The sequence below is a fragment of the Octodon degus genome, unplaced genomic scaffold (assembly GCF_000260255.1).
Source record: "Octodon degus isolate 3935 unplaced genomic scaffold, OctDeg1.0 scaffold00016, whole genome shotgun sequence".
NCBI classification, from domain to species: domain Eukaryota; kingdom Metazoa; phylum Chordata; class Mammalia; order Rodentia; family Octodontidae; genus Octodon; species Octodon degus.
Window position 1 is genome coordinate 7,132,990 of NW_004524592.1, and position 27,810 is coordinate 7,160,799.

Genomic DNA, 27,810 nt, shown 5'->3' on the forward strand with positions numbered 1-27,810 from the left:
TTTGTCGGAATCCACTGGCACACCTACAGTTACGTCTGCATTTTACATTTCAAACTCTCATGATCTCTCTGCACCCTTCACAATATGAATGACACACTTGTTTGATGTGAAATGCACTACATGAGAAGGGGAAATAATAGCTTATCAAGGACAAAAAATATGGAAGAAATTTCAAGTTCAGTAAATACAGATCATGTTCTACACATGCACTTCCTGTGTGAAATTATTACCACATCTGTTACTGTTGTTTCTCTTGCTGCTGTGTATACTTCTGGTTTCAATTTTAAACTCCATCATCTTGAACTTACTTTCTGTTGGTGACTTACCTGATATATTTCACAATCTAAGACAATCCTTTTGTTTTGGAAAAACCATATTTAAACATTACATTCAGAAAATAAAATATGCAAGCTTATGTGTTTACTTCCTCCTTAATTTTCTTTGGTAAGATACAGAGCCTCAGGGAAACAAATATTTATCCTTACAAGCCCTCCAAATGAGTTTCAAAGGCTTCTTACACCATAGATAGCTCTAAAACAAAAAATAATAGCTGTCTACAATATGTTTTGTGGTAAGTAGGACTGGTTGGTAATAGTGTGTAGATTTTAGAACTGAGTTTTTAAAGCAGTGAAAAGGATGCCTTCCTACTACTTACATGACATCCTTCAGATTTCTCTGACATATGCATGTAGTTTGTGTAAAACCAAAGACACCTACTCCTTTTGCCAGAGTATCTTAATATTTGACTAGAATAAGGAAGATCCAAATTGTTTCAATGATTTTAAATATTCTTCAAACAGTAAGAGTTTCAGTGTGGTAAACTGAACACCAATAGACCTGCTGACACTACTAAGACCTCTCACATTTCTTCTAAAATTCACAATCCGGATAATATCTTTAGTCACCCAAGATAAGCTAGAAGGTTTCTAAATGCTCAAACCAGAAGATTCTGGTTGCCCAAGCATTTAGCTCACTTGGAGAAGTCCAAGTTTAATGAGGCTAAAATCTAAAAAAAAAAAAAAGAAGAGCTAAAATACAATATTTGGAGATGTCATGTAAATCCCTCCTATTTTAGAGGTATTCCTCCTCCTGAATCTTTATCAAGCTCTGCATGTATAGATTAGCCATCTGTTTTCAAATCCTGCCTTGGATACTCATTCTGAAAAGAAAACCTGTGAGATGTTTCCTATCTGGAGAACACAAGTGAAAAGACTTGAAATTCTTCCTGTCTGTCATAAAACCATCAATTACCTTGATTTTTTTTTTCAAAAAAAGTGATGCTGTTCTTAAGCATTAAAACTACTCAGTGATAAATATAGAGACATGTATGATGCATAAAGGAAAAGGAAGTGTTTTTTCTGACTTAGCAATCTGATGTTTGTAGGCTACAAGCATGCCATTTAAATGTTGAAACAAAACATAATGTACTCTTGTAAACATTAAGATTATTCTAGGATAATTACACTCACAAAAATATTTTGTATTTAAATTCAGAAATAAAGTTTGCACTGCAGAGATCTGTAGGGGTTTTACTATGGTTTCCTATATGCTTCATCCTTTTGTTCTGCTACCTTTTAAAGCTTGGGAAATAGGAAGAGGTCAAAATAAACCTAAATTTGTTTTTAATTAAAGTTTCTCTTCAAGGGAAAAAATTATCTTAGAGTTTTGCAAGCTGAATTACGTCAGCAAATTAAGCTGTCTAGTTCAACACACTTAAGACTCTCCCTATGAAAAAATGTAAAAGACATAGTACAGGAGTAGATTGAAAGGCCTGCTAATTATGGATACCAGTGAAAAAATTTGATGCAACTGCCAGACAATTTCATTTTCTTGCTTCTTTTTTCATTCAAAACAAAATAGTTTTGCAAAACACAATTTTACCTCAGCTTGCTTTTCATTTTCAGTGTCTACATTGCTATGCATCGTTGGTGGTGGTCAGTAACTTCATCAACATCAGTAACAGATTTGGCAGTGACAACGTAGAAAATAAAACAAAGATATACGGACTTAAGCATGAGGGAGATAAATAAGCAAAATAATGAGAATGCATACCATGGTAAAATTCATCGTCACCGTCTACCCAAACACACAGAATGAAACTAGGACTCCCCAGAATGTGACATTAGAGCACAATGCCAAGATACAATCACGCACTGTTATGTCTGAGCATGACAAAGAGACAGATGGTCATGAGCTCTTCTGCAGGGAGGGAAAAAAAAAAGAATAATGATACAAGACACTTAATAGCAAAATTGTTCATGACTGCTGAGATTCTGGAAGAAAAGCAAAATGAAGAAGCCACTACATAATGAGATTTAAAGAAAAAAAACAACCCAAAAGAAATACATGTCTATGTTTGCCAGCCACATTGCAGAACTGAACAGTCACCTGTCGTTTTCCGCTTAACACAGGAGAGATGAGTTGGTCTAGTGTATTTGATAGCAGGTTTTAAAATGAATTTCCTGGAGGGAGAGTGGGCCTGAACTTCTGTTTTTTTAGCAAGTTCAGCCTTCTTATAAACTGCTATGAATAAGAAAACACAAAGAGCATACCATCAGGAAAAAAAAAAAGCAGTTGGAACAAAACCAATGAAAATTTTGTAAATAATCAGTTACCACTTTTAGGCAGTTTCTTCTACATACAAATAAATAAATGATTTCAAAAACATTGTTAAAGAAGTGATTGTTAAATGAACCTTTTTTCCTTCTCACTTCTTCCCTGGAGACCGTGCTAGGTTCCTTTTTAGCTATTTTTCTTTCAGGAGTGGAAATTCTGCCTCTCCCGGTTTTAAAAGGCTTTTCTTTTCTATGTTTCTCAAGAGATGGCCTCCGAGCTTCCTTTCCAGCTTTCTCCTCTTTAGGAATAGTTTCTAACTGCTCTGTCATGATGCTTCTATCATCATCTGTGGATCAAAGCAAATCATGACAACAACAACAACAGCGAAAACATTAGTGACAGTGTACAGAATCCTTGCATACTTTCCAAAATGCAAAATAAAGAGATTAAGGGGATATTTTTATATATTAAAAAATGCCCATTAGGTTACTGGGTTGGATTTGGGAATAGAAAATTAAAAAAAAAAAAAAAAAAAAAGACAAGAGCACACCTTGCGTGTCCACCCAGAGACTGTCAGCGTCCATGACGGAGTCGTCAATCGTGGTCTCGTCTTTGTACTCCTCATAGGTTTCTGTCTTATACTCTGAGAGCGCAGCTTCTCTCTCAGGGGAAGCTGGAGCCTCAGGGGAGCCATCCTTAGGTTCTGCCTGGGCTTCGGCTGCCTCTTCCACTTCGAACTCTTCTTCCTCATGAGGGGAAGGTCTCCTTTCCACCTCTGGCTGCTCTAGGGCTGCGAAACGCACACTGTGGGACCCAGATTCCCCTTCATCGGTTGTAGTCTGCACCACAGTAATGAAGTCATCCTCGATGGTCACCACAGACTCGATGACTCCTTTGCGCTCACCTGCGCAGGTTTCCACACTTTCCTCCCTGAGGCCCGCCACACCCAGGTCTGTGATCTGGAGGGTGTCTGAGCGGAAGAGCAGCTTGTCATACTCTCCCCGAGCTTCTATCTCTTCTTCCTCACTCTGAGCTTCTGCTGGTTCCGAAATGACTGCTTCAAGCTGCGGCTCAGTAACATCCGAGAGTGTGACAGATATGTCTGGGGTCTCTTTGCTTTCTTCTTTTGGTATCTGAATAAATTCCATCTGGACGTCGGCTCGCTCATCTGCAGCTGAGTCAGCCTCCGAAACTGCAGGTGGGCAAGGGATTTCCACAGAGAGTTTAACGGCAATTTCGTCTTGGATCAGAGATGATTCTGGGGACATTTCCTTCTTGCCCTCCTCAGGTTTCAAGGACTCCATGGTGAGGCTTTCATGCTCACCACTAGACTCATAGGACTCCTCTTTGTCTACAGCCTCCTGGTGCACCAAGTCGGGCTTAGCCACCTTCTCTTTGACTTCGGTCTCACTGACTCTGGCCCCTTCCTTCCCGTGGCTGGCCTCAGCACTGAGGAATGCATCTGCCTCCTGCAGGGCTTTAGATGAGGGCGCCAGTTCCTGCGCCGCCTCCACTTCAAGCTCTGCTGCCTTTCCAGCATCTGCGCTCAGCTTTGCCGTTATTTGCCCAAAGTCACTGATTCTAACATCTAACTGACCCTGGTCAGCTTCAGTTGCGGCCAAATCCAGTCCCTCTTCAAGTTTTTTGGATGGTTCTATCTCAGCTACTTCTGGCACTGAGCTAAGACCTTTGTCTGCTTTCTCAGCTGCTGCATCTTTTGCCACTGTCGGTTCTTTGGCAGGAGTTGCTTTGTGTGTTACTCCTAACCCAAACGCGTCTACTTTGGCACCAGCCTCTTCTGCTTCTTTGGCATGTTCTTTCGAATCACCATGTTCTTCACTTTTTTCTAGTACAGTATCCAGTTTATCGTTTGCTTTCCTCTCCTGATCAAACTCCCTAAGGAGACCAGACGTAGGGGCTGTTTCTTTCTCGGCACTGAACTCTTCTTTGACTCTTCCAGCAGCTGCTAGTTTTACTTCAATCAAGGACAAGTCTGTGGCCAAATCTCGTCGAACTTTACTATCGCTTCCCTCATAGAAGGAGCCACTTTCTTCTGACAGATTCTCACTGTCCTGAACAGGGGATGGAAGCGGAACTGTGTATTTATTGAACACACAGTAGCCTAGGTCCTCCAGCTGACTATCTGTTTTCACCATGACGTGGTTTTCATCAGTTGCAGATGGCAAGCCAGTATGGCTCTCCTCAATCACAGTCTCTGAGGGGACAGATTTCCTCCTGGCAACCTCAGCATCTGCACTCACGGAAGCTAATCTCGACCTTGTGCCTGCCAGATCGAGCATTTCAGGCAAGTCAGGGGCCATGACAGTGCCATTTTTGTAATAATCTTTGGCCACAAAAGGTGGCTCGCTGGATGTTTCAACTTGTGCCATTTCCCCTCCAGTAGCTTTTTCTTCCTCTGCTTTTTCTTCTTCCTCTTTGCTTTCTACTGGGAAGCAAGGGGCTTTCTCCACCGCAGGTGTGGTGGCTGGAAGATAATCGTCACCTTCATCCATGCTTCCACTCGTGTTAGTGAGAATATCAGAAGCCAGAGGAGAGAGATCATGGCCGCGCCCAAAGTTAAATCCAAGTGCTATGGAATCCAGGCACGACATGGGCAAGTTGATGGACATGCTTCTTTGTTCTATCGCAGACCTCCCACCAAGTCCTAAACTTCTGCTGAGTGTCAGATCATCCTTATTCTTACTGTGGAGGTCTCTTTTCTCCCCATATACTTTTGGATCAATGGTGAACATTCTTTCTTGAGGAGAACTGGGTTCTTCAGGTAAGTCAGGTGGGTAACTCTGTGCAAGTGTACTGTACCCTGCCTCCTGTGCTGGTGCACAGGGCTGGGATTCTTTTTCTGCTTGGGATCTCTTGTCATCATCCTCATGCATGGCAGATATGGTATCAACAGACTCACGGGCACTTTCTCTTGTGTCACTTAGTTCATAGTAGTCGCTGGCCAGCTGAATGCTTTTAGTCACTTCTTCTTTCAAGGCAGATGTTTCAAAGTACTTGGACATTCCTGACTTATCTTCATAAAATGGCATGCCAACTTCTGCTGCTGATGTGGCCCCAACTTCTTCCACCTTACTGTCTTTGTCAGTAACTTTCTCCTGAAAAAGTTCCTGTAAGGTACTTTTTTCATAGAGTGCAGCTGGTTCAACTGAGACTTTTTCTAGGGTGTTCAAGGTCATGGTTGAATCTGTCATCGATTGCCCCAAGCTTGAAGGAAAAGAACCCTGCTTTAATAGATCTGCAGTAGGCTCTTGGCCTTCAGGTTCTTCTTTCAAGAAAGAGTGCTCAGTGGCAGTCTGAATTATGCCTGTTTCTTCATCTCTCAATTTTGAGGGTTCATGCTCTTTTGGTATAGCTACTTTGTCAGAGATAGATGTTTTCTCTTCAAGCTTTGGCTCGAATTCCTTTTCAGTAAGTGTAGGTTCCTGTCCACTGGGGGTGGAAATTTCTTTTCTCTCTTGATGTATGACCCTTGTATCTTCCCCTAAATCTTTCTCAATGGTATATCCTTCTATAACTGGAACCTGGGCATCTTTGGGTAAGGTAATTGCCTCTGAGACTGCTGTTTCTGCCACTTTATCAGGTTTATCTTTTTGTGAGTCTTCAACTTTGGAGCTGTCTTTGGCAGCCACCGGGCCACTGACTTCTTGCAGGGAATTTTTGTTATCTGGTGGGAAGAAGCCAGGGTCAAAAGGGGATGCTTCTGTTACAACTTCATTCTTCATAATATCTACAGGAAGAGTAAAGCTTCCCACTTGAAAGGGACTTGGCATGGGAGAATCAAACTGCCTTCCTTCCCACCTGGGGACATCTTCCAGGACGTCTTTTTCCCTCATGGGTGTCAAGGGGCCAGGAGATACTGGGGCAGCTAAACCCCACTCATCTTTCTTTGTTTCCACTGGCATTTCAATGAACCAGTCTTTCTGCTCTTTGGGCACTGGAGGCTGTGCAGGGAGGCCAATACCAGGTACTACAAAGCTTGGTTCTGCCTTCTGCTTCATGTCCTCAAAGGTTGCACCAACAGGATGCCCAAACAGAGCAGGAGGTGCCTTTTCTCCTTCTGCACCTTGGGTGTCCTTTCTTTCAGGGGGAGTTTGAGTTGTGTCCGGCTGGGGAACTAAGGCAGCATGTTTAAGGTCTTCACCAGGCTTACTTTCCATCTTTGACTCTTTTTCTTTCTTGTCTAAAGGCTCAGCTGCTGAGGAAGTCAATTCTTGCTGATCAGGGAACTCCATCTTCGAGGCTGTAAGTAAATCTGAAGTAATCGGGTTGATTTTTAAACAAATCATAGGTAAGTGCTTTCAGGCAGTAAGCTTAAAAATATATTCTGAAATGAAAAATGAATGGTAGAGAAATGGAAAAAAATGGAACATGCAGGCATGCTACTCATAGAAAAATCAATGTGAAAAGCGTCAGGGCTGAGACGCATGCACACTGTTACTAAAACGAACTGTTGTAAATTAATGTGTACAGGAAGTGTAAGAAGTAGTTCACACTACTACTCATTTTTTCATTTTGTTTGTTTGTCTGGCATGTCCTAAACATTGTGTGTATTAAAGTAGAAAAGAAATTAATGTGTCTTCACATTAATGTATGAATGCATATTGTATCAATGCATATTGAGTAAGTGGTTAATGTTAAGATCTAAAATTTGCATTAAGGGCTATATTCGGCTAAAGATCAGTTTCTACTGAGTTTTACTCACAAGTTTTCACCTTGGGAAATGATTTGGTAGGCCAGGGGAAAATGCCAAGTAATTAATAATGACATAGGAAATCATAGTTTCAGATAAACTGATCAACAGAGGCCTGGACCAATTGAAGGGCACTCAAAAGTTACTGGCATCAATTTTTAGAAGTCATCTGAGATTAAGTTTTGGGACTATAAGTAAATGTTTGTTCTCAGTTTTATATGATATAATTGAAGAATCCACTAAGAAATTTGTACCACATCCAATATTTGTATTACCTAATCAGTGCTTAATTTGTCTCATAGATATATCAATTATATTATTGATATTGAGAAATCACAAGAGTAATAAACTTTTCAAAAGAGCCAATTTTTTTCAAATACTTTCTCTTTATGGTCAAGACCTCATTCCCTGTGAACAGGACCAACTGGAGAGGCACTGACCAGTACTAGCTCTAGAGAGGCTTCACAGAAAATAAGTGACACCTTCTTATTTCCATTTATTTACCAATTTAAAAGGTTTTAAAGACACATTTGTGTTTTAAGATCAAAATATTTCACAGTAGTCATTAGAGCTAAGTGTAGTTAATGCAGAGAAGATTTGAGGAAAAAAATCACAAATTTTAACCATCTCTGGAAGAGCAAGTGTATGGATCATCATTACCTTATATGCTTGTGTGTCCTGTTGTAATAATAGAAAAAAGATATTTCATGAACTTGTAACAAAGGTTAGATGGATGAAAACTCAACAGACATGGGGGTGACTGAAGGGGTTGGCTGTCATGGAGAGAAAATGACATGAGAAGCATCAAAAGGAGCTTTAAAGGAATCAAGCCAGTATTTGTTGAAGCACAAAAATATAGCAGGTTGCAATTGCAAATAAAAGCGACTCTACTATTTAAGCCTCTATATGCCAAAGTCCAATTGGAAGATAAAGCATATGAGTTGCTGTTCCACCAAAAAAAAATCAAAACAAAAATATACATGTATTAGCAATGTGACTGGCAAACATTCGAAATGAGGAGGGAGGGGAACTCAAAAGCTCATACAGCATCATCAGCCTGCTGCAAAGCATCTTGTATCATGGCAAAGGACAACCAAGAATCAGCTGCAGCAGGGGACAATCAAGCTGCCACACAGCATCTGCGCAAGCCACACTTTCTGCTCATGAAGGCTGAAACGGTGGTCTCATGATTATGAGAAGACCCAGGGATGAAACAGCTTTAGAAAGGCGCCAGGTTCGTAAGCTGCTGGAGAGAACATTTGCAACAACACACATGCAAATCCTGAGAGAAACACACCTTCCTTGGCAGAGGAAGGGGTTTTTACTTCCGGAGACAACTCTGCGACCTCTTTTACACTTTTCTCAGGCAGAGCCCCAGGGAGCGCACTCTCTTCTGGAACTAATTGTGCCTCCGAACTAGACTCCACTTGAACCCCACTGGGGCCCTGGGCTTGGTCTGAGGATTTAGCAGCCCCACACTCTTTCCCAGGAAGAGCAGCAGGTTTCTCTTCCTCAGCCATCGGACCCTCTAGAGTTTCTTCTTCTTAGGGATGAAAAAGATGTTGACATCATGACCACATAACAATATGCAGAAGGACAGAAATATCATTCAAGGAACACTTTCAGCTCCATTGGAAAGGTTCACCAGGATCTTAGGTGTGTTTTACCATTTGAATCAGCAAATCAATAGTCTCATGCAACATACATGATATACTGGTTGGAAAATTACAATGTAGAGTCTGCTAATAGTGATGCCCTTTAAGGTGGCATTAAAAGGCTATTTTTAATTTAAACTTGAGAGCTGAAAGGGTTTTATTGATCGATTACCCTTAGTGGAAATGGTAGCAAGTTACACACATGTGGAAAGCTTGCTGGGAATAAGAGATGGGTGCTGCCAGGTAACAGATGGTTGTGAAAGGAGAGATGTACTGAAGCACTGAGAAAAACCCTTACACTTGTTAGACATGTGCTGTTTTCTCCAATGCAGGAAGCCCCTACATAAGAATTCCTGCTTGCTTTATTTAAAATGAGTAAACCTCACAGAGGAGTCATGGAAATAATAATTAAAAAGTCCTTCCTTCCAAGTAATAGCCAGCCAATTACTGTAACAGCTTTATCAGAAAATCCATTGAAACTGTAAAATATAATCTATTCAATGTTCCCAAGGTAGCAGGCTACCTAACTAGTCTAGGAAAATGAGTACCTAACTCAATTTGTGTTATCTTCATGGAATAAAATAATGCCTTAGATAATGAAGAAATTGAAAGAGCAGGTAAGATATTTTGAAAGCCTAGGTCAAGGTGAAATTTAAATTTTATTTACAAAGGTCTTCCTCTGTGGCATAATTATTATAATACTGTATAATCAATAATGTAGTTTCTGTATAGTTATTTTTGACACTAACAAAGTGTGCATATCAGCAATAAAATCTTATTTCTACAATTCATAACAAGACCACTCAGGAGAGATAATAGAATGGTGGCCAAATTGCCGAAATTTAGCCTTTAAAACACAAAATTATGAGGGTTCTAAGTGACTTGTATTCATTTGTTCTTCATTTACACAATAAGTACCAGTAAAAAGAATAAAATCAATTTTATACCTTAAGAAATGTGGTAAGGTACAACAAAGGGAGAATTGTTATGAAATAACTGTGTCAATGGTCTAGTGAGAAAGAACACGAATGACTAGAAAAAGGAATATTCTGTTTTAAGAAATTCTAACCCACTGGAGGATGGGAAGAACTATTTCAGGTCTTCGTATATGGCACTTAGACACAGTATTCAGCTTAACTCTGTAAGTAACATTTAATAAATTCCAGGTCTAATTTATTATTGAGAAAGTTTTTGTAGTGCACAGATTTTGGTTATAATTTAATTTTAATATAAGTACTTTACAAATGCTACCTTTTTTTTTTTCTGCTGTATTTGGTACAGGGTCTCACTATATAGCTTGGACTTATAATGACTCTCCTGTTTTCAGCCTCCCTAGCGCTGGGATCACAGGTGTGCACCACTATGCCTGGTCTCGGTCACTGGCTCAGCGCACCCCAGGGGTGGGGCCAGCATGGCATGTGGTGTGGGGGACTGAACCTTGGTCCTTGTGCTTGCCTAAGCAGGCACTTAGCCTGCTGAGCTATCTCGCTAGACCAAGTGTTACCTTTTTAAATAAACTCTGATCAAGCGAATTAAAAAGTTTCCAAATCCATGTAACTTTTTTAGCTTTCCATTTCCTCAGTTTGTATAAATCATACTTATTTCCACTGCCCCTACTCTTTTTTTGGAATCTTTTTTTTTTTAAGTTTATTTATTGTGTGTGTGTGTGTGTGGCCAGCTCAGCCCACCAGGGGGCGGGGCTGGCTGGCATGTGGTGCTGGGGGATTGAACCACGGTCCCTGTGCTTTGCTAAGCTTGTTCTAAGTAGGTGCTTTAGACTACTGAGCCATTTCACCAGCCCCACCACTGCCCCTACTCTTGATTAAAAAATTCTTACATGATTTTTAGTTATTTTCTGCTCACACTGCTAGAAGAGCTTAGCTTTCACTCAGTTTAGGTTAAATTTCCTCAGAATATCTGAGCCACTACAAGTCTGTTTCCCAAACATCCCTTGAAGAAGTTTATTGTCACAAATGTAGTTGGTGAGCTATGAGCTTACCTCTGAATTATCTGTTTTACATTAATTATTGTCTCTATTAAAATTTTCTTCCAGAGTTTCTCTAAGCAGGTTAATTTGACCATTTGAAAATAATGTCTTCACCTGAGCAAGATTACTAAAAGGTTTTTCTCTTTTGTCACAAAATTACTTGCCAGCAGGAAGCAGGAAGTAAGCTAGCCTCCAGTCATTTCCTTCTCACCACAGCCAGTTGTGCACTAGGGTCTCCTGGCTTCACGAGACTGAAAGGACAAGTGCCGTGTTTCACTTCCTTCCCTGTACCCCCGCGCTCCTGAAGCGAGCCAGGAATTAGTTACCCGGGGAAGCCTCTAAAGTTTGGCCAAAGATTATGTGGCAAAGGGAAACAAATTCTTGTCATAACATTTATTCTGCTCCAAACAGATCCTTCACATTTTCTCTTTGAAAGGGTGATTGTGTTAGCATAGCACTGAAAAGAAAGCTAATTCTCCTTAAGGCTGGTCTTCATAACACTGTGGGTCCAACATGGGGCAAAAAAGTGTTCAGGATTATCTTTCATGGTTTGGGTAAAAAATGTATTCTTTTTTGCTTGCAAGGAGTAGATAGGTCATGTTAAACTCTTTTGTCTCTCTATCTCTCTGTCTCTCTCTGTCTCTCTGCCTCTCTCTGTCTCTCTGTCTCTCTCTGTCTCTGTCTCTGTCTCTGTCTCTCCCTCCCTCCCCCCAACTGTCTCCACATCTGCTCAGAAGCAATGTTATAAAAAAGGAAGTACACACATGCCTCAAGTAAGGCTTCTTTTGCAACATTTTTGAAGCATGTGGATCTATGCAACCTACATAGGGACTTCGCATTCATATGGAAAAAACAGTCTTCTGGCACCCCCACCCCCACAGGAAGGCACACTGAACAGGATGCAGGGAGCCAAAGCTGCAGGCTGGAGAGGAGGAGCAGAAGGGCACCATGCTTGGTTCACCTTTCTCCTGGCCTAAGTGGCCCTCTGCACTCTGCGCTGGGACACTGGGGAGCACACTAGAGGTGGTCCATTCTGAGCAGAACAAGGGATGCTCATAGTACTCCTCATCGGAATTGTAAGGGTCATCATCAGGCACAGACACCGAGATGGAGGGGGCTAGGAGTCTACGCCTCTCCCCGCTGGTGGCAGGTTCATGGCTGGGGAACCTGTGTAGAGGACCCACTTGATCCTCAGCCCCTTCATCTACAAACAGACACACAGGAAGAAACTGCAGGGTGAATGGGACGAGACAGACACAAGATCAGACGGACGAGACGAGACACCCGCATGAGGACACAAAGGGCCCTGGCAGCAGCACGAGAGGATGAGGGAATCAGCGAGACCAAGCAGATGGAGGATGGGCGACAGGGGATGCTACATGCTTGGGAAGCCAGTGCATTAAACAGTCCTTTAGGAAAATCTGCCATGGCCTAAGTAAACCAAAAGTGTTGACACCCCTGTTGCAAAATAGATATCGTCTATACATTCCTCTCAAGTAAGGCAGAATAACCAAGGAAACATTGCAAGAGAAAGGAAGCATTACAAAACAAACACATTCTTTGCAGGAAATCCTTTTGAGAAGATCAATTCTTCTTATTCTTCTATGAATATATTTTTAGTTAAAGGAAAAAAATCAGGATATCATGCCTATATGATTGTAGGGAAAAAATGTTTCTGTATGAAACACAACTTCAATTATTTAAGATGTACACATAACATTTTGGTTTATTCAATTTGAGTTAATGACTTTAGCCCATAAGTAATTTCACATTTCAATTGTGTTAAGAAAAATCTACAAAGAGTTCTCTTTCCTGCTTCGATAAGCAGTAAGTGGCTATTATAGCTCTTTCCTGGGATGCGAAAGCTGATGCAATTCCACAGGACTGCAGATGTATAGTGTACTATTGTAGGAAACTCTTGATGTAACAAAATTTGTTTTTTTAATGTTTTGCTTCTCTTCTGAGAGCCTGATGAAGATACGATTAGCTTTTCCAGAGCTGGTCTCAGTTTGATCAGAACTTCTGTCCATGTGGTTTCCTTTGTACCCTGACTCTTGGCTGTTTCCTTATGTTTCAAATGTCTTATTGATGTTTCTTACTGGAACTGCTGCCCTCTCTGTCCCTTTGTGTGTCTTGGTATAGAAGTCTGACTTATTGAAACATATTTCCTCAGACTTACAATTGTAAGCTGGTCTATGTACCACTTAGACCTGGTAGAATCCAATAAGGTTTAAGGACCAGGAGAATGAACATGAGGCAACTTTGGCTTTGGTTTGGGTACCACATCTCAAGGGGGTGGTTTGGGTACCACATCTCAAGGGGGTGTTTCATTGTATTTACTAAGCACCATGTACCTGTACCTAGAAATAATTTAAAAATTCTATAACTCCCAATAATAAGAGAACAATCTTTAGTATCCCTGTGTATGATTTTTATTTCTATCAAGATTGAAGTGACAAAGTTAAATGCAGTGAATTTTTAAGATGGTAAATTATGTTCAGCAACCAAGTGCTGACAACTGGAAATAAGTCTGAAGTCATAAGGATGCTAAAAATAACACCCTGGGGATGGATTACTTCTAATCTTTTGAGCATGTTATTTACTGATCATTCCACGGAAGTTGCTTCTGGATGTGTGCTCAGAATTTTCTCAGCCATCATACTTATTATATCATGGGTTGGCAGATGCCTAAAATAATGTTGGATATTCTTAGGTCAGCTCAGCTTGATCTCGCAGCTGAGCAGATAATTGTCCAAGATCTGGTCTACAACGCTGACCAAAGCATAGCCCTCAGCTTGCCTTTCAGCCCACCATTCCTATCTCCTCCAGTGGATTTCTGAGCCTATAAACTTCTCAGCTATGTAAGGTATTGTTAATACTTTGGGTGTGTTCAATGCATTGTACCTGGGGAAAAGAAGTGAAAAAGAGGAATTTGTTTCTCTGCTTTTCAACATTTTGAGGGGAGGGAAGTAGAGAAGACTATAGTATAAAACTGAAGAGCTGAAAACCCAGAGCTGTCAGTTGCAGGCCATTCTCAGAAGCTGTTAAGCTTCTGAAGATTTTTAGACCCCTTTTTCTTATCATTTTTGCTCTTTTTATAAGTTTTCAAATGTAAAAAAGAGCTCACAGCTTTGCTTCAGGTCTGTAACATCTCAAAAGAGGCAGTGTTTACTATTCTGAAGATTGTAACTTTAACCAGTCATCAACAGAATTTTAAAGGCTCTAGTGGAAAAGTAGCTTCTCTTTGTATTTTTCAGTCCTAAGCCAAGAAAACTCTCAGAAGACTGTCTGGCAAAAGCCAGATATCTTTGAGTATTATGTGCTAAATGTACTCCAAGTCTCTGTTTAGGACCTGTGAGTAACATCCAATTACAGTAAAAGCACAAGAGATAAGCCAGACAAGCTATGCTTAGGGATCCAGCTAAGTCCCAACAATACAATTGATTCCAATGATAATGGATAAGACATTAGGTTCTCATTTTTTATGAAGTTGTCCATGGCGGGTGCCACTGGATCACTCCCAGTGGGAGTGGGATACATACTAATTAAAAATAACTGGGATATTTACTTGAGGGTGGTTTTAGAAAATGGAAATTTGTATATTACCTTGTAACAAGGAACTTCCATTTGAAGATAATTTGCTCCCATAATCCCACAGTTTCTGAAGGCAGTTGGCCCAAGCCAGAGGGCTCTTCATCATCTCTAAGCCCTTTCCATCCTGCAAGCTTTGCCTTAGGATGTCTGAGTTTGAGATCACTGACTATTTATGCTATTCTAGAGTAACACAGAGGGAAACTGGTTTTAAACTAGCAATTAATATCACCACATCTGAGACACAGGAAAAACACCACTCTAGAACTCTGGAACAAACCTCAGAGGGCATCAGAATTCCTGGTTCTTTTTTTGGATGATTCCATTGTACTTGTACAGACTTTCAAATACTAATAGCTCAAATCAAATGACAATTATTAAAACTGGGTCAAAGTAAAAGGAGGTAAATTAGAAAACATCATAACTAGCACAGTTTTAGAAAATTGTACCATGGTTTCCTTTCTAAGTGTGTTACTTGTTAATTTTTTTCATCAAAACCCCTTGTAAATGTTCCCCAGAATAACCACACATCGTGGGAATTATCAATGTTACATTAATTACAATAAATGAATATTTATAAATTATGGTAATTAATATATTAAATTATATTCTGTGGAACCTTTCAGGCTCTCCCTTTGGGAGAGAACAGCTTTAAAAATGTTTGATAGTTAATAAAAAGTTAATGTATCCCCAAAGTCACTGAATATTCTATTTAATCCAAGGGCTCCTTTCCTTTTATACAAAAGGATCAGACTGTTGCAGCTGCTTTAAAGGTATGACAGAGAAGAAAAATAAATCCCCTACACAAAGCAAAGGAACTCACCTAGTTGCTTTCTACCACATCTACAGAAAGCAGGACTTTGATAGAAATTGGAATGGATCTTTAAAAACTAATGAGATTAAAAATTGAATAGTTCAAAAGTTGACTGACTGATCATTAATTAGCTTTCTAACAAAGCTAGACTTAAAAGTAAATTCTATTACCTGCTATACAAAATTGGGATTTAAAATAAAAAGAAGCAATACTTCATCTAGACCTCATTTCATTAACATACTTAAGGTGATAACAATATTTGGTGTTGAATGAGGGAAATTTTATGAACTATATTTCATCATATAACAAAATATGGTTAGGCTTTCAAAAGTAAATCATCAAGGCTTCATATGGTTTATTGCTTTTCTTAAAAAACATCAGTTAGGCTTGAAAATAACTTTGAATTACTTTCAGTGATAACTAAGTATTTCCTCTGAATATATTGAAACCACTTGGGGAAAGTAATTATGAAATGTAAGGGAGCAGTTTACTGTGACACATAAGTAACCAAAATGGAAACTTATTCTATATTTTATTTATTTTTATTTTCATTATATCCACTAGGACACACCCCTGAAAGCAGGATGGTGAACTCCCAGATGGTGGGGAGGGCTCACCTTCCTTTTTGGTTGGCCCTCCCATCAAGAAGAGCCAGGGGCCGGGGAGATGGCTCAGTAGAATAAGTGCTTCCTTGGCAAGTGCAAGGGCCTGAGTTCAATCCCCGGTTCCACATAACAACAACAAAAAAGTGAGAGCCAATGACTTGACCTCAAGAAGACTTTTGAAAGAGGTCAACTGTGTGGACTTCCCATCCCTTTCTGGTTAAGAGGATTCGCTGGCACTTGAATGGCTTTAAGCAGGAGCTCAGAAGCATGCTCAGTGGAAGCACAACTGTCACCTAAGTTTCTGCTGCACCTGGAAGAAAGCCCAGGCCTGCGACCCAGCTGGCTTCTCTTACCCTCTCCTCTCCAGGCCTCTCCTGTCCTCTTCTCTCCTCTCCTTTCCTCTCCTCTCCTCCCTTCTCCTCCCTCTTCAGCTCCCCCCTCTTTTCCCTTTCTCTCCTCTCCCTTTCCTTTCCTTTCCCTTCCTTTTCCTACCCCTCCCTTCCTTCCCTTCTCTTTCCTCCCCTGACCCTTCTTTCACTACCCATTTGCCATGTTCCCCTTTCCTGAACACCAGCTCTTTCTGCCCACCTGAGAAGTTTTGTATCTTGGTTCTTCTGCCCCAAATGCCCCTGCCTTCCAATTTTGCTTGGTTAACACTTTCTCATACTTCTGGGCTCAGCCTCTCAACCCTCCCTTTCCCCATTCAATAAAATAAAGCTTCTCTTGTTATTCTGTCTTATGACTCCCTGATCCTCTCCCTCCTTGTGTAATTCAATTTCAAATTGTTTGAAAGTTTATTTACTGGACTTCCTGTCTTCATCGGACAGTGTGCTCCTTAAAAATCAAGGCTCATTTCTATTTTGTTCATTCATATATGCTCAGAATTTGTGGAGTTCCCAGGATGCTGTAGGTGGTGTGTGGAGGGAATGGATAAGCAAAAGGAGAAAAAGATTCTTTTGAGTATATAGATGAAAAAATTAAATCACATTAAAGATATTAACTAATAGTCAGTGGTCGTTATGAGCTGAATATCATCCCTAATGTTTTTTCCTGGAAGAATTTTGTTTAACATTATATCAGGCATGAAATTGTCAAAAAAGTTTCAGTTTCACAAAGATAAAACTTGGTAAAAATGTTTAGGTTTATACAGCTGTGAACTCTATAAAGTGATGCCAAAATAAAAAAAACAAACTACATAATAAAACAGTTGTAAAATTCTAGTTTCAGAGGGTAAAACATAATGTACAAATAGATCACTATTGTTTGTTCCAGTTAGGTCAGTGAACTCGTACATCATTCACAGTCTAAGAAGTCAGGAGAGAGCTCGCGCTCGACTGCTGTTTCAACATAATTTTGCTTAGTGCTTTTCTGAGATCTGAATGGGCATTCTTCAAAAGTGTCCCTCTGTTTTTTCAGTAAGGACTGAAAAACTGACACAACATTCTGTGTTGAGGAAGAAGTGCATGAATACACACTCATAGCAAAGACAGGCCTCAGCAGGAAAGGAGCCTCGGTTTCAGCTCTTAGTTCACTGCCCTCAACATCACGTTCCTGCACTAACTTCTTCATTTATTCATTAATATGTATTGAGAACTTACTGTGGATCTAGCCCTGCGGAGGTTCTTGACAATACAATGGTGAGCAAAAAAGGGACAATTCCTGATGTTTCCTTAAGCAAGTGTTGACTTCATCAATAAATATGATTCCTGTTATCATGGGGATTATGCTGCTTTCATTTGTGTTGAGTTCATTTGTGTTGAGTCATTCATAAGATAGGACGATAGCTTTGCCACCAAACACTACCTTGGATAAACTCGTTCTCTATAGTTATTGTAGCAACTTAAAGGTAAAATTATGCTCTCCTTTATTCAGTAGATTTTCCTCTTTTGTTTGCCATATTCTTTTGATTTGACTGCAATGAAATGATTATACATTTAAGGACTTTATTCACTGTTCAAAATAGGCAGTTCCAAAGCTGAATGACATCTGGCCAATACTGAAGCCTGTGGCTTTTGCCTGATGTTTATTATTTACCCTTTTTGAGAAGACAAACCCTGGAAGGTCCAGCAGGACTTACCTTCCTCCAAGGGGATGGTCTGTTCTGAGGCTGGCGAGGGGGGTGGAGAGGGAGGCAGATTAGCTGTCTCTTCAGGTGCTGCAGACCAAACAGTGGAGAAATGGGACAACAATAATTCATTCTATTAGTCTAGTGGATCTGTGGAGAAGTTTCTCCATCTGTGAAAAGGCCCCTCAAGGAAATCCATGGAAAGATTCAATAATAACCTGCATTTAACCTGTTTTTAGCCCCTTTACCTGGTCCATGTATTTAATAATCTAAAAATGTAAGCATTTCATATATATTTTTTAATAAAATTGTTTGTCTTCCCCATAAAAATAGAGATGAATACCGAAATTCTATCATTCCTCTCATTAATTTCTTTCTACTTGCTCAATTAACAATATATTTTACTTAGCCATGTTACAACAAAGAAAAACACTTGTAGGCAGGCATTTTAGTCTGGATTATGCTAGTCTAAATAAAAAAAAAACACAAAAAACTTCTGTTGGCCAAATGGTTTATCTGGAAGTAAATGTTACTTTGATCACTGATAGTTATATTAGCTGCCACCTTTTCCAAATAATATCCTGCTTCCTGGGTCTAATGTCAAAATCATCTTCTCAACGTATTCTCAGACAGCGAAGCTGTGTGGCCTCAGGCATCCTTCAGACATAAAGCCCACACTGGTGGGAGCTGAGTCATCTTCTGGCCTCAGCCTTGCACCCGAAGAAGGACAGAGAGAAACACAGAAGATGGAAGTCATCGACAGTGAATGCTACCATCTGCAATTTGCTCCTGAGGATTCTGACCTTCATGAGGACCCCTGGGATGAGAGCATGGAACTTCTCAAGGAAATACTACTCAGCTAAGGCCAGTCAGTGGTTCACTCTGTTTTAAAGATCACTCAACTTTCAGTTTTATAAACAGTTAGTAGAGGCAGCTTTGGGGTGGTGGAGGCCTTTTTCATTTTCTTGAACCCGTGGGTTTTACTTGGCGTATGTTAAGATTCAAAATTTTTAAAAATGAATTTTTTTTTATTTCAAAGAAGTAAACAATAGGCTAAAGAGGAATGTTTTTGATTACAGTTCCCCTCTCCATTATTTTCCCCCTCTCCATTTTAAGATCAAAATAATTCTTGATAAGCCACTCAGAGACTACTATGTATATTCTATATTTTGAGAGAGCAAAGTACTTTTATTTATTTTTATGTGTTTAGTACAGAGTCTACAGGGTCTCATTACATAGATTGGACTTGTAGTGATCCTCCTGTTTTCAGCCTCCGGAGCACTGGGATTATAGGCATGTGCTACCACACCCAGTCTCAGTCACCATCTCAGCACACCCTGGGGTGGGGGCCAGCATGACATGTGGAGCTGGGAATTGAACCCTGGTCCCTGTGCCTGTCTAAGCAAGTACTTTAATCCACTGAGCTATCTGGCTGGCCCTTTAGTTTTAGTAGAGGCTTGAAGGACTAGAAATAAGAAAATTAAGGACACATTGGACTATAAGAGAGAATAATGGATATGTAGTAATTTTTATGGGTTAGAAGGCATACCTTTCTACAGATGAGGTATAAGTATATGTGAAATAAACATGTATATCGAACCTAAGAAAGTGTTTTTCCTTGTATGCTTTCATGTATGCACATGTGTATCTTGGTTTACTTACTTTTCTATTTATGAATGGGTGGGGAAGTAAGCCTTTAGCTGAGTGTTTTCTGAGAAAACATGAGCCACATTATCTGCCTGTCACTGAAGCGTAGTTGATGTGCGGGCAAGAGAAAAGGTAGGGCTATCGATGCCCCAAGAAAAGCCAAGCAGTCAGTATTTGTCATGTGATAGAGTCACTGAGGATTTTATCAAAGCTCTAGCTCTAGGTTTGGTGTAGCTACTTTGGGAAGACAGAAATAAAACTATGGTGTAGTTAATCATTTATCAAAACCCATAAAGGGAAATCACCATCTCTATCTGGAAATTTCAGTACCTTTTCCTTATGTGTTAGTGTCCACGCAACCCTCTAATGGTTTAGAAAATGGTAACTTATGGGCTACTTCAGGAAATGTTTAATTATATGTTTATTACTATAAAAAACCCACCCAAATCCAAAAATCCTGGGAAGGAGGGTGGAATTAATCAAGACACTGCAAGTTCTAAGCTGCCTTTTAACAGGAAGGCTTGATCAGTGTGCCCAGCCCCAGCCCCGAGGCTCTTCTCCACTTACCTAAAGGCAGAGCTGTGGGTTGGTCTTTGTGTTGCACTTCTTTCTCTTGTTCGCCTTTCAGGACGGCTACAGCCTCAGCTGTGACCACTTGAACTATCCGAGCAGACACCTCCTCTGTAACAAACAGTAACAGAAGAAATGGTAGCAAGATATTGGAAGGAGGTAGTGAAGAAGCAAGGCCACTAAACTGCAGAATGGATTAGAACTTCTACTTGCTGTCTTCTCACCAAAAAATTTTTGAAACTGCAGTTAAAATGCGCGCGCGCGCGCACACACACACACACACACACACAGAAGATAGAAAAGAAGGAAAATTGGCATTAACTTCTATGGCATCTTATGTTTCAAAAGTTATTTACATAAACAAGAACAATTTATTTAAACCCTGTAAAACAAATTTGAAGAGAAAAGAGAAGATTCATTTTGGATTTAATTGAAGGTATACAGTCTGCTTACTTTGGTCTAATAATGTCATTCAAACAGGTTACTGTGCTCACTTGCAGGAACATGATTTAAAACCTGAAGAAGAGCCTCAAAATGTGTCTCTGTGATTAAAAGGATCAATATTGTCTCATTTACTTTTTATTTGTTGTGGGACAAAATATCCCACAACCCAAAATTAAGAAAGGAAAGGTTTATTTAGCTCACAGTGGAAATTTTAGTCTATACCTTAGTCTATATTTGGCTGGATCCAGGACAGTAGCACATAGCAGCAGTTCATGGCAGTGGAAAACAGCAAAGTAAAGGGAGGAGGTGCAGCTGCAGCTTGTTGCAAGCCTTTCTCCCTTCTTTTTTACGCTGACTGCAAAGACCAGAGATCTCTGAGGAATGGAACCCTTTATTCTCCTCAGTTTATTTTGCATGTCTTTTTTGTGTTGAGTCACTCTAGGGTGGGCCCTCCATGCCCCAGGGAGGGCCCGCCATGCCCCACGGTGTGGAATTGCTGAGCAGATTTAGTTAAGCCTTTAACTTCTCAAGCTGACACAATATATCAACCACTAAAATCCACCCCTTGTCAACTTGGCAACTAGACATATTTTTTTAAAAATTAGTCTCTAGATACAAAGGCATGCTTATTAACATTTCATAATTTTAACATTATAACACAGGTTTAACTATCATTAAGAAACACTATTAATTCTGTCAATATTATATTATATGAGAACCATAACATTTTGCCCCTGGCCCCCCAAAGGCTCATAGACAAACCTTTATGCAAAAGGCACTTAGTCTATGTGCAAGAGTTGCCAAAGTCCTAACAGTTTTAGCAATGCTGAAAATCCAAGTCCCAAGTCTCCTCCAAGATCTAAGGCAAACTCTTAGCTGTGAGCCTCTGTATAAATGAAAAGTTAAACACTTCTAACATTTAAAGGCATAAGATAGACATGACCATTTAAAAAGTACACACAGAAGGATACAAAGCATTTAGGCCAAAGCAAGTCCCAAATCCCAAATCAGGGCAAACATTAAGTCCTGCAGTTCCACGTTTAACATCTGAGGCAATCTATGGCAAACTGTGAGCTCTATGTGGCTGTCCCTCTATGACACTTGGCTCTCATGGCTTCTCTTTCAGACCTGCTTTACTCTCTTGTTGCAGCTTTCCTCAAAAATCTAGGTTTTTGGCTTGTCCAAACTTCTGTGATTTTTATTGAATAGATTTTTCACTCACAGCTTTACATATTGCCCTCCCAGGGGCATACTGCCTGGCTGCCCAGGCCTTCTGAAATATAGGTGGAAGCCTCTTTAACCTCAGAATTCTTGTATTCTGCATGTGCCTAAAACTAATATCATGTGGATGATGCTAAGTTCTGCTGCCGGTTGGAAGAGTAGCCAAGCAGTTTTTCTTTCTTTGCTGTAGGGGTCAAGTGGCTGGATTACTGATCACTTGGGCCCTGATTTTATTTATTTATTTATTTATTTATTTATTTATTTATTTATTTATTTTTGGTGGAACCGGGGATTGAACTCAGGCCCTTGCACTTGCCAGGGAAGTGCTTATTCTACTGAGCCATCTCCCCGGCCCCATCAGACCCTGATTTTGAGGAATAAATTTTCTATGCCACCTCCATTTTGGAATCTGGTTGTGGCCGCTACCTCTATTTTGGAACATGGGGCTCTATGGCTTTTTCCTTACAGTGTGGTCCTCACCTTTGCAGTTTTGAGGCTGCAAAGGGTGAGGACCTGCTCCATCCTGAGATTCCCTCAGGACATCCTTCCTATTCTCCTGAGTAATGGAGTCACTTTTGGTGGGCCCTCCATACTCTAGGGTGTGGAATTGCTGACCAGATTTAGTTAAGGCTTTAGCTTCTCAAGTTGACAACATATCAACCACTACAAATGTGAACAAGATAAATTATGAAAAATTGAAATAATAAGATTTCAAAGAAATACAATATGTAATGGTCTTTTTCTAAGGAAATATTTGTCTTCTAGGTAGTATTTTAAACATTTTTTAAGGCCATACGACATATATTTTTCCTGTAAGCACAGTAGTTCCATTAAAAACCAGAAGGCTTATCACTAAAGCCATTAACCAGTGAGTTGCTAAAATAACTAGTTTGGGGTTAGAAACACTTTCAAAAGGTCAAAGAATAAATTCTTTATTGAAATTTTACTGGGCCAGGGAGATAGCTCAGTAGGGCCAGGGAGCTAGCTCAGTAGAATAAGCACCTGCCTGGCAAGCACATGGTCCTGAGTTCAATCCTTGGTACTGCCAAAAAAAAGAAAAAAAAGTTGCCAGTATTATTGTGCAGGGTTCTGAGTTCAATTGCCGATAATGAAAAAAAAAAAAAAATTTAACTTTTTTTTTTTTTATTTATTTTTAAAATAATTTTATTGAGAAACAAATAGCAATGAGACAGTTTCAAACCAAATTGGTCGGACAGTTTCAATAATTAACACATTGCATACTTTCTTCCTAGTGCTTAATGGCTGTACAAGATGCGGACATGATATCCTATTAACAAGCACCATTAGAACAAATCCCTCTATTCATTAAGAGAATGTAACTATATATCTATCCTAACCACTTTGAATACACAGATACAAAATGGACATTCATCCGTATCCCTTTTTTTGGTTAAGTTCCATTATTTGAATATTATAGGTGTGTAAACTCAGCAAAATATTCTAAAAGAGTCCAGTAGTTCATAATAGTATTGGGTCTTCCACTTGACTGGCAGTGTCAGAAATTGTTGACCTGAGTCCCCTACAGCTTAGCATAACAGAATGGCTTTACTTCTTAAATTTCGTTTTTATACTTTTCTGCTAGATGGTTAAGACCAAGGTAAAGCAAGACCTATGCAACAAGAGTCGTAGCTTTTGGGTCTGATAAGGTCAGTGAAATCCCCTCAGGATTTATCCTGAGATCCTGTACCTCAGATTGTAGAACCTTTGTCAGTGTCAGTCACGTGGATGAGTTACAGCCATTGCTTGGTTAATGTGCTCTCTGTGAAGGCCTGAGAGAATGTTTTCTCTCCATGTGACTCCTTAGGCACACTCTACATCATCGATCACTTTCCTCTTTGGCCCCATAATCTCCTTGATCAGAAAATTTGGGACACTACCGAGTTACATGACGTTACAGTACAAGTTCTCATATGTCCTGAGTCTTAATTGACCTTGGAAGGCTAGGACCAAAATGTTGGCTTTCCCTGCAGCCCTCCTTTTTCTCTAATTTTGGTCTACAAACTTAGGTTGTTAACCATCCAGAAGACAAGCTTATTGTTATTACCATACAACTTAGGCTGTTAAGCTTAACCTCACTATCTGTCTGAATATCAAACATCTTAGGCATAACATGGAACAGGTATTTTCCATCAAGTATTGATATGTTGAACTTTAAGTCCCTACAGAATATGATGAAAAGCATTTAAAAATTAGAATATATTTAAAAAATATAGGCTGGGAAATTTACTTAGACTCATTGTGCCTCAAGCCTCATTCATAAAACAGAACTAGGAATAGTATCTCACAGTATTTGTCTTGTAGTACTGTATAGTATTATACTGACTCAATTACATAATTAGATAATGGACATAGCCCAGCAGGGAGTTCAAGTAAAAGGAAGAGTTTCAGATAGTTCTTTATCAATGTGTTTTTATTTTGGCCTGGTCATACAGTCTTCACTTTTTTTAAAAGTATGTAGTACAGGGTCTACAGGGTTTCACTACACAGATCAGACTTATAGCAGTTCTCCTGTTTTCAGCTTCCCAAGAGCTAGGTTTACAGGTGCATGCCACCATGCCCTGTCTCAATCCCCTTCTCAGCGTGCCCCGGCAGCGGGGCTGGCATGGCAAGCCAGACATTGAACCTCAGTCCCTGCATTTGCCTTAGCAGGTGCTTTAATCTGCTGAGCTATCTGGCCAGTCCTATATTCTCAACAAGTTATCTTTACATTTCTACTTTAAAGAAAGAGCAATAGTGCCTAGGCAGTGAGGCTGTTATTTGTAATGACAATCCGACAGTACTGTTCACCCACTATCACTATTGTTGATGGTCAAGCAAAGTATTTTTTCCCAAAACAACGCTATGAGAGAAGTAAATATTGTCTTTGTTTTCTATTTTCTGGCTTGATACCATTCCCTTGGCTGTGTAGATTCTGAAGTACCATCTGCTCAAAATTCCTGCCAGTGAGTCTCCATTCAGGACCATCTTAGATGGTCCCGGAAGGCATGATAACCCTGTCAACCTAAGGAAAATCAGCACCAGGAAAAATACCCTGAGAGGCCAATATTAGAATACATTTTAATTGTGTATTCCATACTTTCTCTACCTTCTGTCCTCTTTTCTACTTTCTAGTTTAGTTTGTTTTTTTCCCTCTTCCTTTCAAACAAAGTAGTGTGATAACTATGACATAGTTATCAAGATTAGAGAGGACAGTTATATAAATAATTGAAAGCTAATATTGACTTTCATAGCTGAAAACATAGCACCGCTTTTTCCAATGTGATGTTTTGAAAGATTCAGTGAATTTGTAAAAATTTTGAGATGAATATTTTTTTGTTTACATTAGAAATTATTTTAAAGAGGGCATGTAGGGGCTGCGGAGATAGCTCAGCAGTCTAAGTGCCTGCCTGGCAAGTGCAAGAACATGGGTTCTATTCCTGGTGCTATGTGCCATACTGGCCCTGGGTGCCAACCCAACCACTGAAACCAGGCATGGTGGTGCATGCCTGTAATCCCAGTGCTGGCGAGGCTAAGACAGGAGGATCACTATGAATCCAAGCTGCGCAAAGATACCTTGTACCAAGAAAATAAATAAAAGATTAAAAAAAGAAATATACTTAAAAAAGGTGTAATACTTTTATTTTCTCTTTTGTGATTGTTGAAATTTCAATTAGCTACTATTGTTTTTGTATTATAGTAAAAACCTTATAACTAGTGTTTGAATATTTATTCATTATATTTATTACCTTATCTCCAGTATTGTGACTGCAATGAGTCACTTTCTACAAGTAATACAAGAGTATTCCATAACATGATAATAAATGTTGTAGCTAGAGAAGGTGAATGATGACTTGGATTCAATCTTAGTAAACAGATATGGCTATAAGCCATTTGGAAAGAAAATGTTCCAAGTAACCTCTCTGAATTAAATTCATCTGGTAACTTCTAAAAGCATTATTGGCTAGAGGCTGACAGAACAACAAACAAAGATACACTACAAAGAGCAGAGTATTATCATCATACAGACAGACATTTCAAAAGTAAAAGTGAAATCTGGTTTGAAAACTTATTCTGGGAAGGCAAAGATGGGCATCAGGAGGACAGCACTCTTCGGCAGATAAATTCTGGAAAGAAATATTTTTTCTTGATATTAGTAAAACACATACTGGAGGCGAATGGGTATAATAAATCAACTGAGACATGTTTTCACCCACAAAAGCTACTTAGCGGTACCCAAAAGGTATCATGCTAAACTATCTGCATTCACCTACAGTGATGAATAAACATCGTATTGTATACAAAGATACTGAATAAGCTCTTACTAGGCTCTTTTCTTTCTTGTTGATATTACTTAACCTACACAATTTTCAACTAGAAAAACTGGGATAGTAATGAATCAAATCAATTTATTGCCCCTTTTAGATCTCATTTTGATTGACCTAACTGCAGTAAAAATATTTTGTAAGACTAATCTCTAGTTTCAGAAAAGCCTGCCTCCAATCCAGACATTGGTTAAAGGACCTTCAGATTCCAAGAATAAGATGGTTATTCTTCCTTCTGGTGTGCTGTAATAATTACAGAAAATAACATACGCTGGGTGCTTCCTTAAATTATGCATATGATTAATAAAACAAAAGTAAGACCTAAGTTTCTGTTATATATTAAGACAATTCTGTAATTTTCCCAATGAATACCTCCTTGTTGGAGTATCCACTCTCTGCCCAACAGAGAATGCAAACAGCTGCTACCATTTACTATTTAAATTACAGGGATAAAATATACAGAAATTAAATATTGCCCAACTGGTTACTGTACTACTCAGCATTCATAGCCCCATGGTAGCCCTCTATTTTTTGCCATAAAACTGACTCATGAAATACATGATGCCCTTCTGATCACAGTATTTATTATTTATCATCAAAGTTTTGAAGACAGGGTCAGGTCCTGTTTTTAGCACATATTTTTAGTTTAGTTGCTTTGTTACATTAATGCATCAATATTGTTTGGTTGATTAATAACAAAATCAATGAGGTTGAAACTCTCTCAATAGCCCTACAAATTCGCATTTGCTTCTGTGTCATATATGACATTATTGGTAGGTCGAGAAATTTATTTTTGAGGGTGAAGCCTTTGGATGTTTATCAGACTGCTGTGATTACTTGAACATACAAAGGTTTGCCAATTAGACTGTGAACACAAGACTAAGCATGTTGACATATGCCTGAGAACATATTTTTGTTGATTTCTTTTCAGGCTTTTAAGAGAGAAGTAAAATACTTGACAGTAAATTCAACCATATAAATATAAAAGCCAGTAAATGTTTCTGCTTTTAAGAATCACAGACATAATAATGCCGTGTTAAGAGAAATGACAAATCAGCCTACTGTACACTTGTGGAAGAAAGGAAAACAAAACAATTTAAGACAGAATGCTGCTGTCAAGAAAAGGTTTTTCTCAGTAGGGTACAGGATGGTTGTCATGGAAACTCATGCTAATTGCTGCTGCTGGAAACTAGTCCACAAGAAAAGTGCTGTGTAGTTTGAAGCTTTCTGCTCAACAAATACCCTAGATAAATTCATAAAAATAGGGAGAGAAGAAAAGGTCCTGGCTTGTGCTCCTTGCTTAATTTGGAGAGTAAATGTCTTCTCTGCAACTCTTTCTGTAATCAAATGGTGATGAAAGAAAGAAACTAAAAGAGCAGATGGTAGGATTTTGTTTGTTCATTCGCTGGCACCTTGCATTAATCAAGGCCAGCACTGGCATGTCCCACCAGAGTCAGACTTGGATTGACCACAAAGAGTCCCATAGGCAACACTGCGGTGACAGCTTTTTGCTTATAAACTTTTACTTGCCAAGATTTCTTCTACATAGAGAGTGACTGAAAGGAGGACCCATTTAATTTAAGAGGGATAATGCATTTGAGGTAAAAGTAGCTTGTGGAAAT

The 27,810-nt window shown here is 39.4% G+C and overlaps 1 protein-coding gene across 3 annotated transcripts in view; it reads right to left on the reverse strand.

Annotated features, from left to right (window-relative positions):
* The window catches only part of Map2 (microtubule associated protein 2), a 306,953-nt gene that overhangs the window by 34,658 nt on the left and 244,485 nt on the right, over window positions 1-27,810 (reverse strand). For 2 of the 3 annotated variants that reach the window (XM_004626615.2, XM_004626614.2), the window contains exons 6-7: window positions 20,199-20,312; window positions 17,997-18,074 (exon numbers count right to left, since the gene is read on the reverse strand). In XM_004626615.2, coding sequence (XP_004626672.1) covers window positions 17,997-18,074; window positions 20,199-20,312 — 192 coding nt within the window. Of the gene's footprint in view, window positions 1-2,388; window positions 2,524-2,695; window positions 2,903-3,106; window positions 6,830-17,996; window positions 18,075-20,198; window positions 20,313-27,810 lie in introns of all 3 variants that reach the window. The other variant, XM_004626613.2, reaches the window with a different exon arrangement.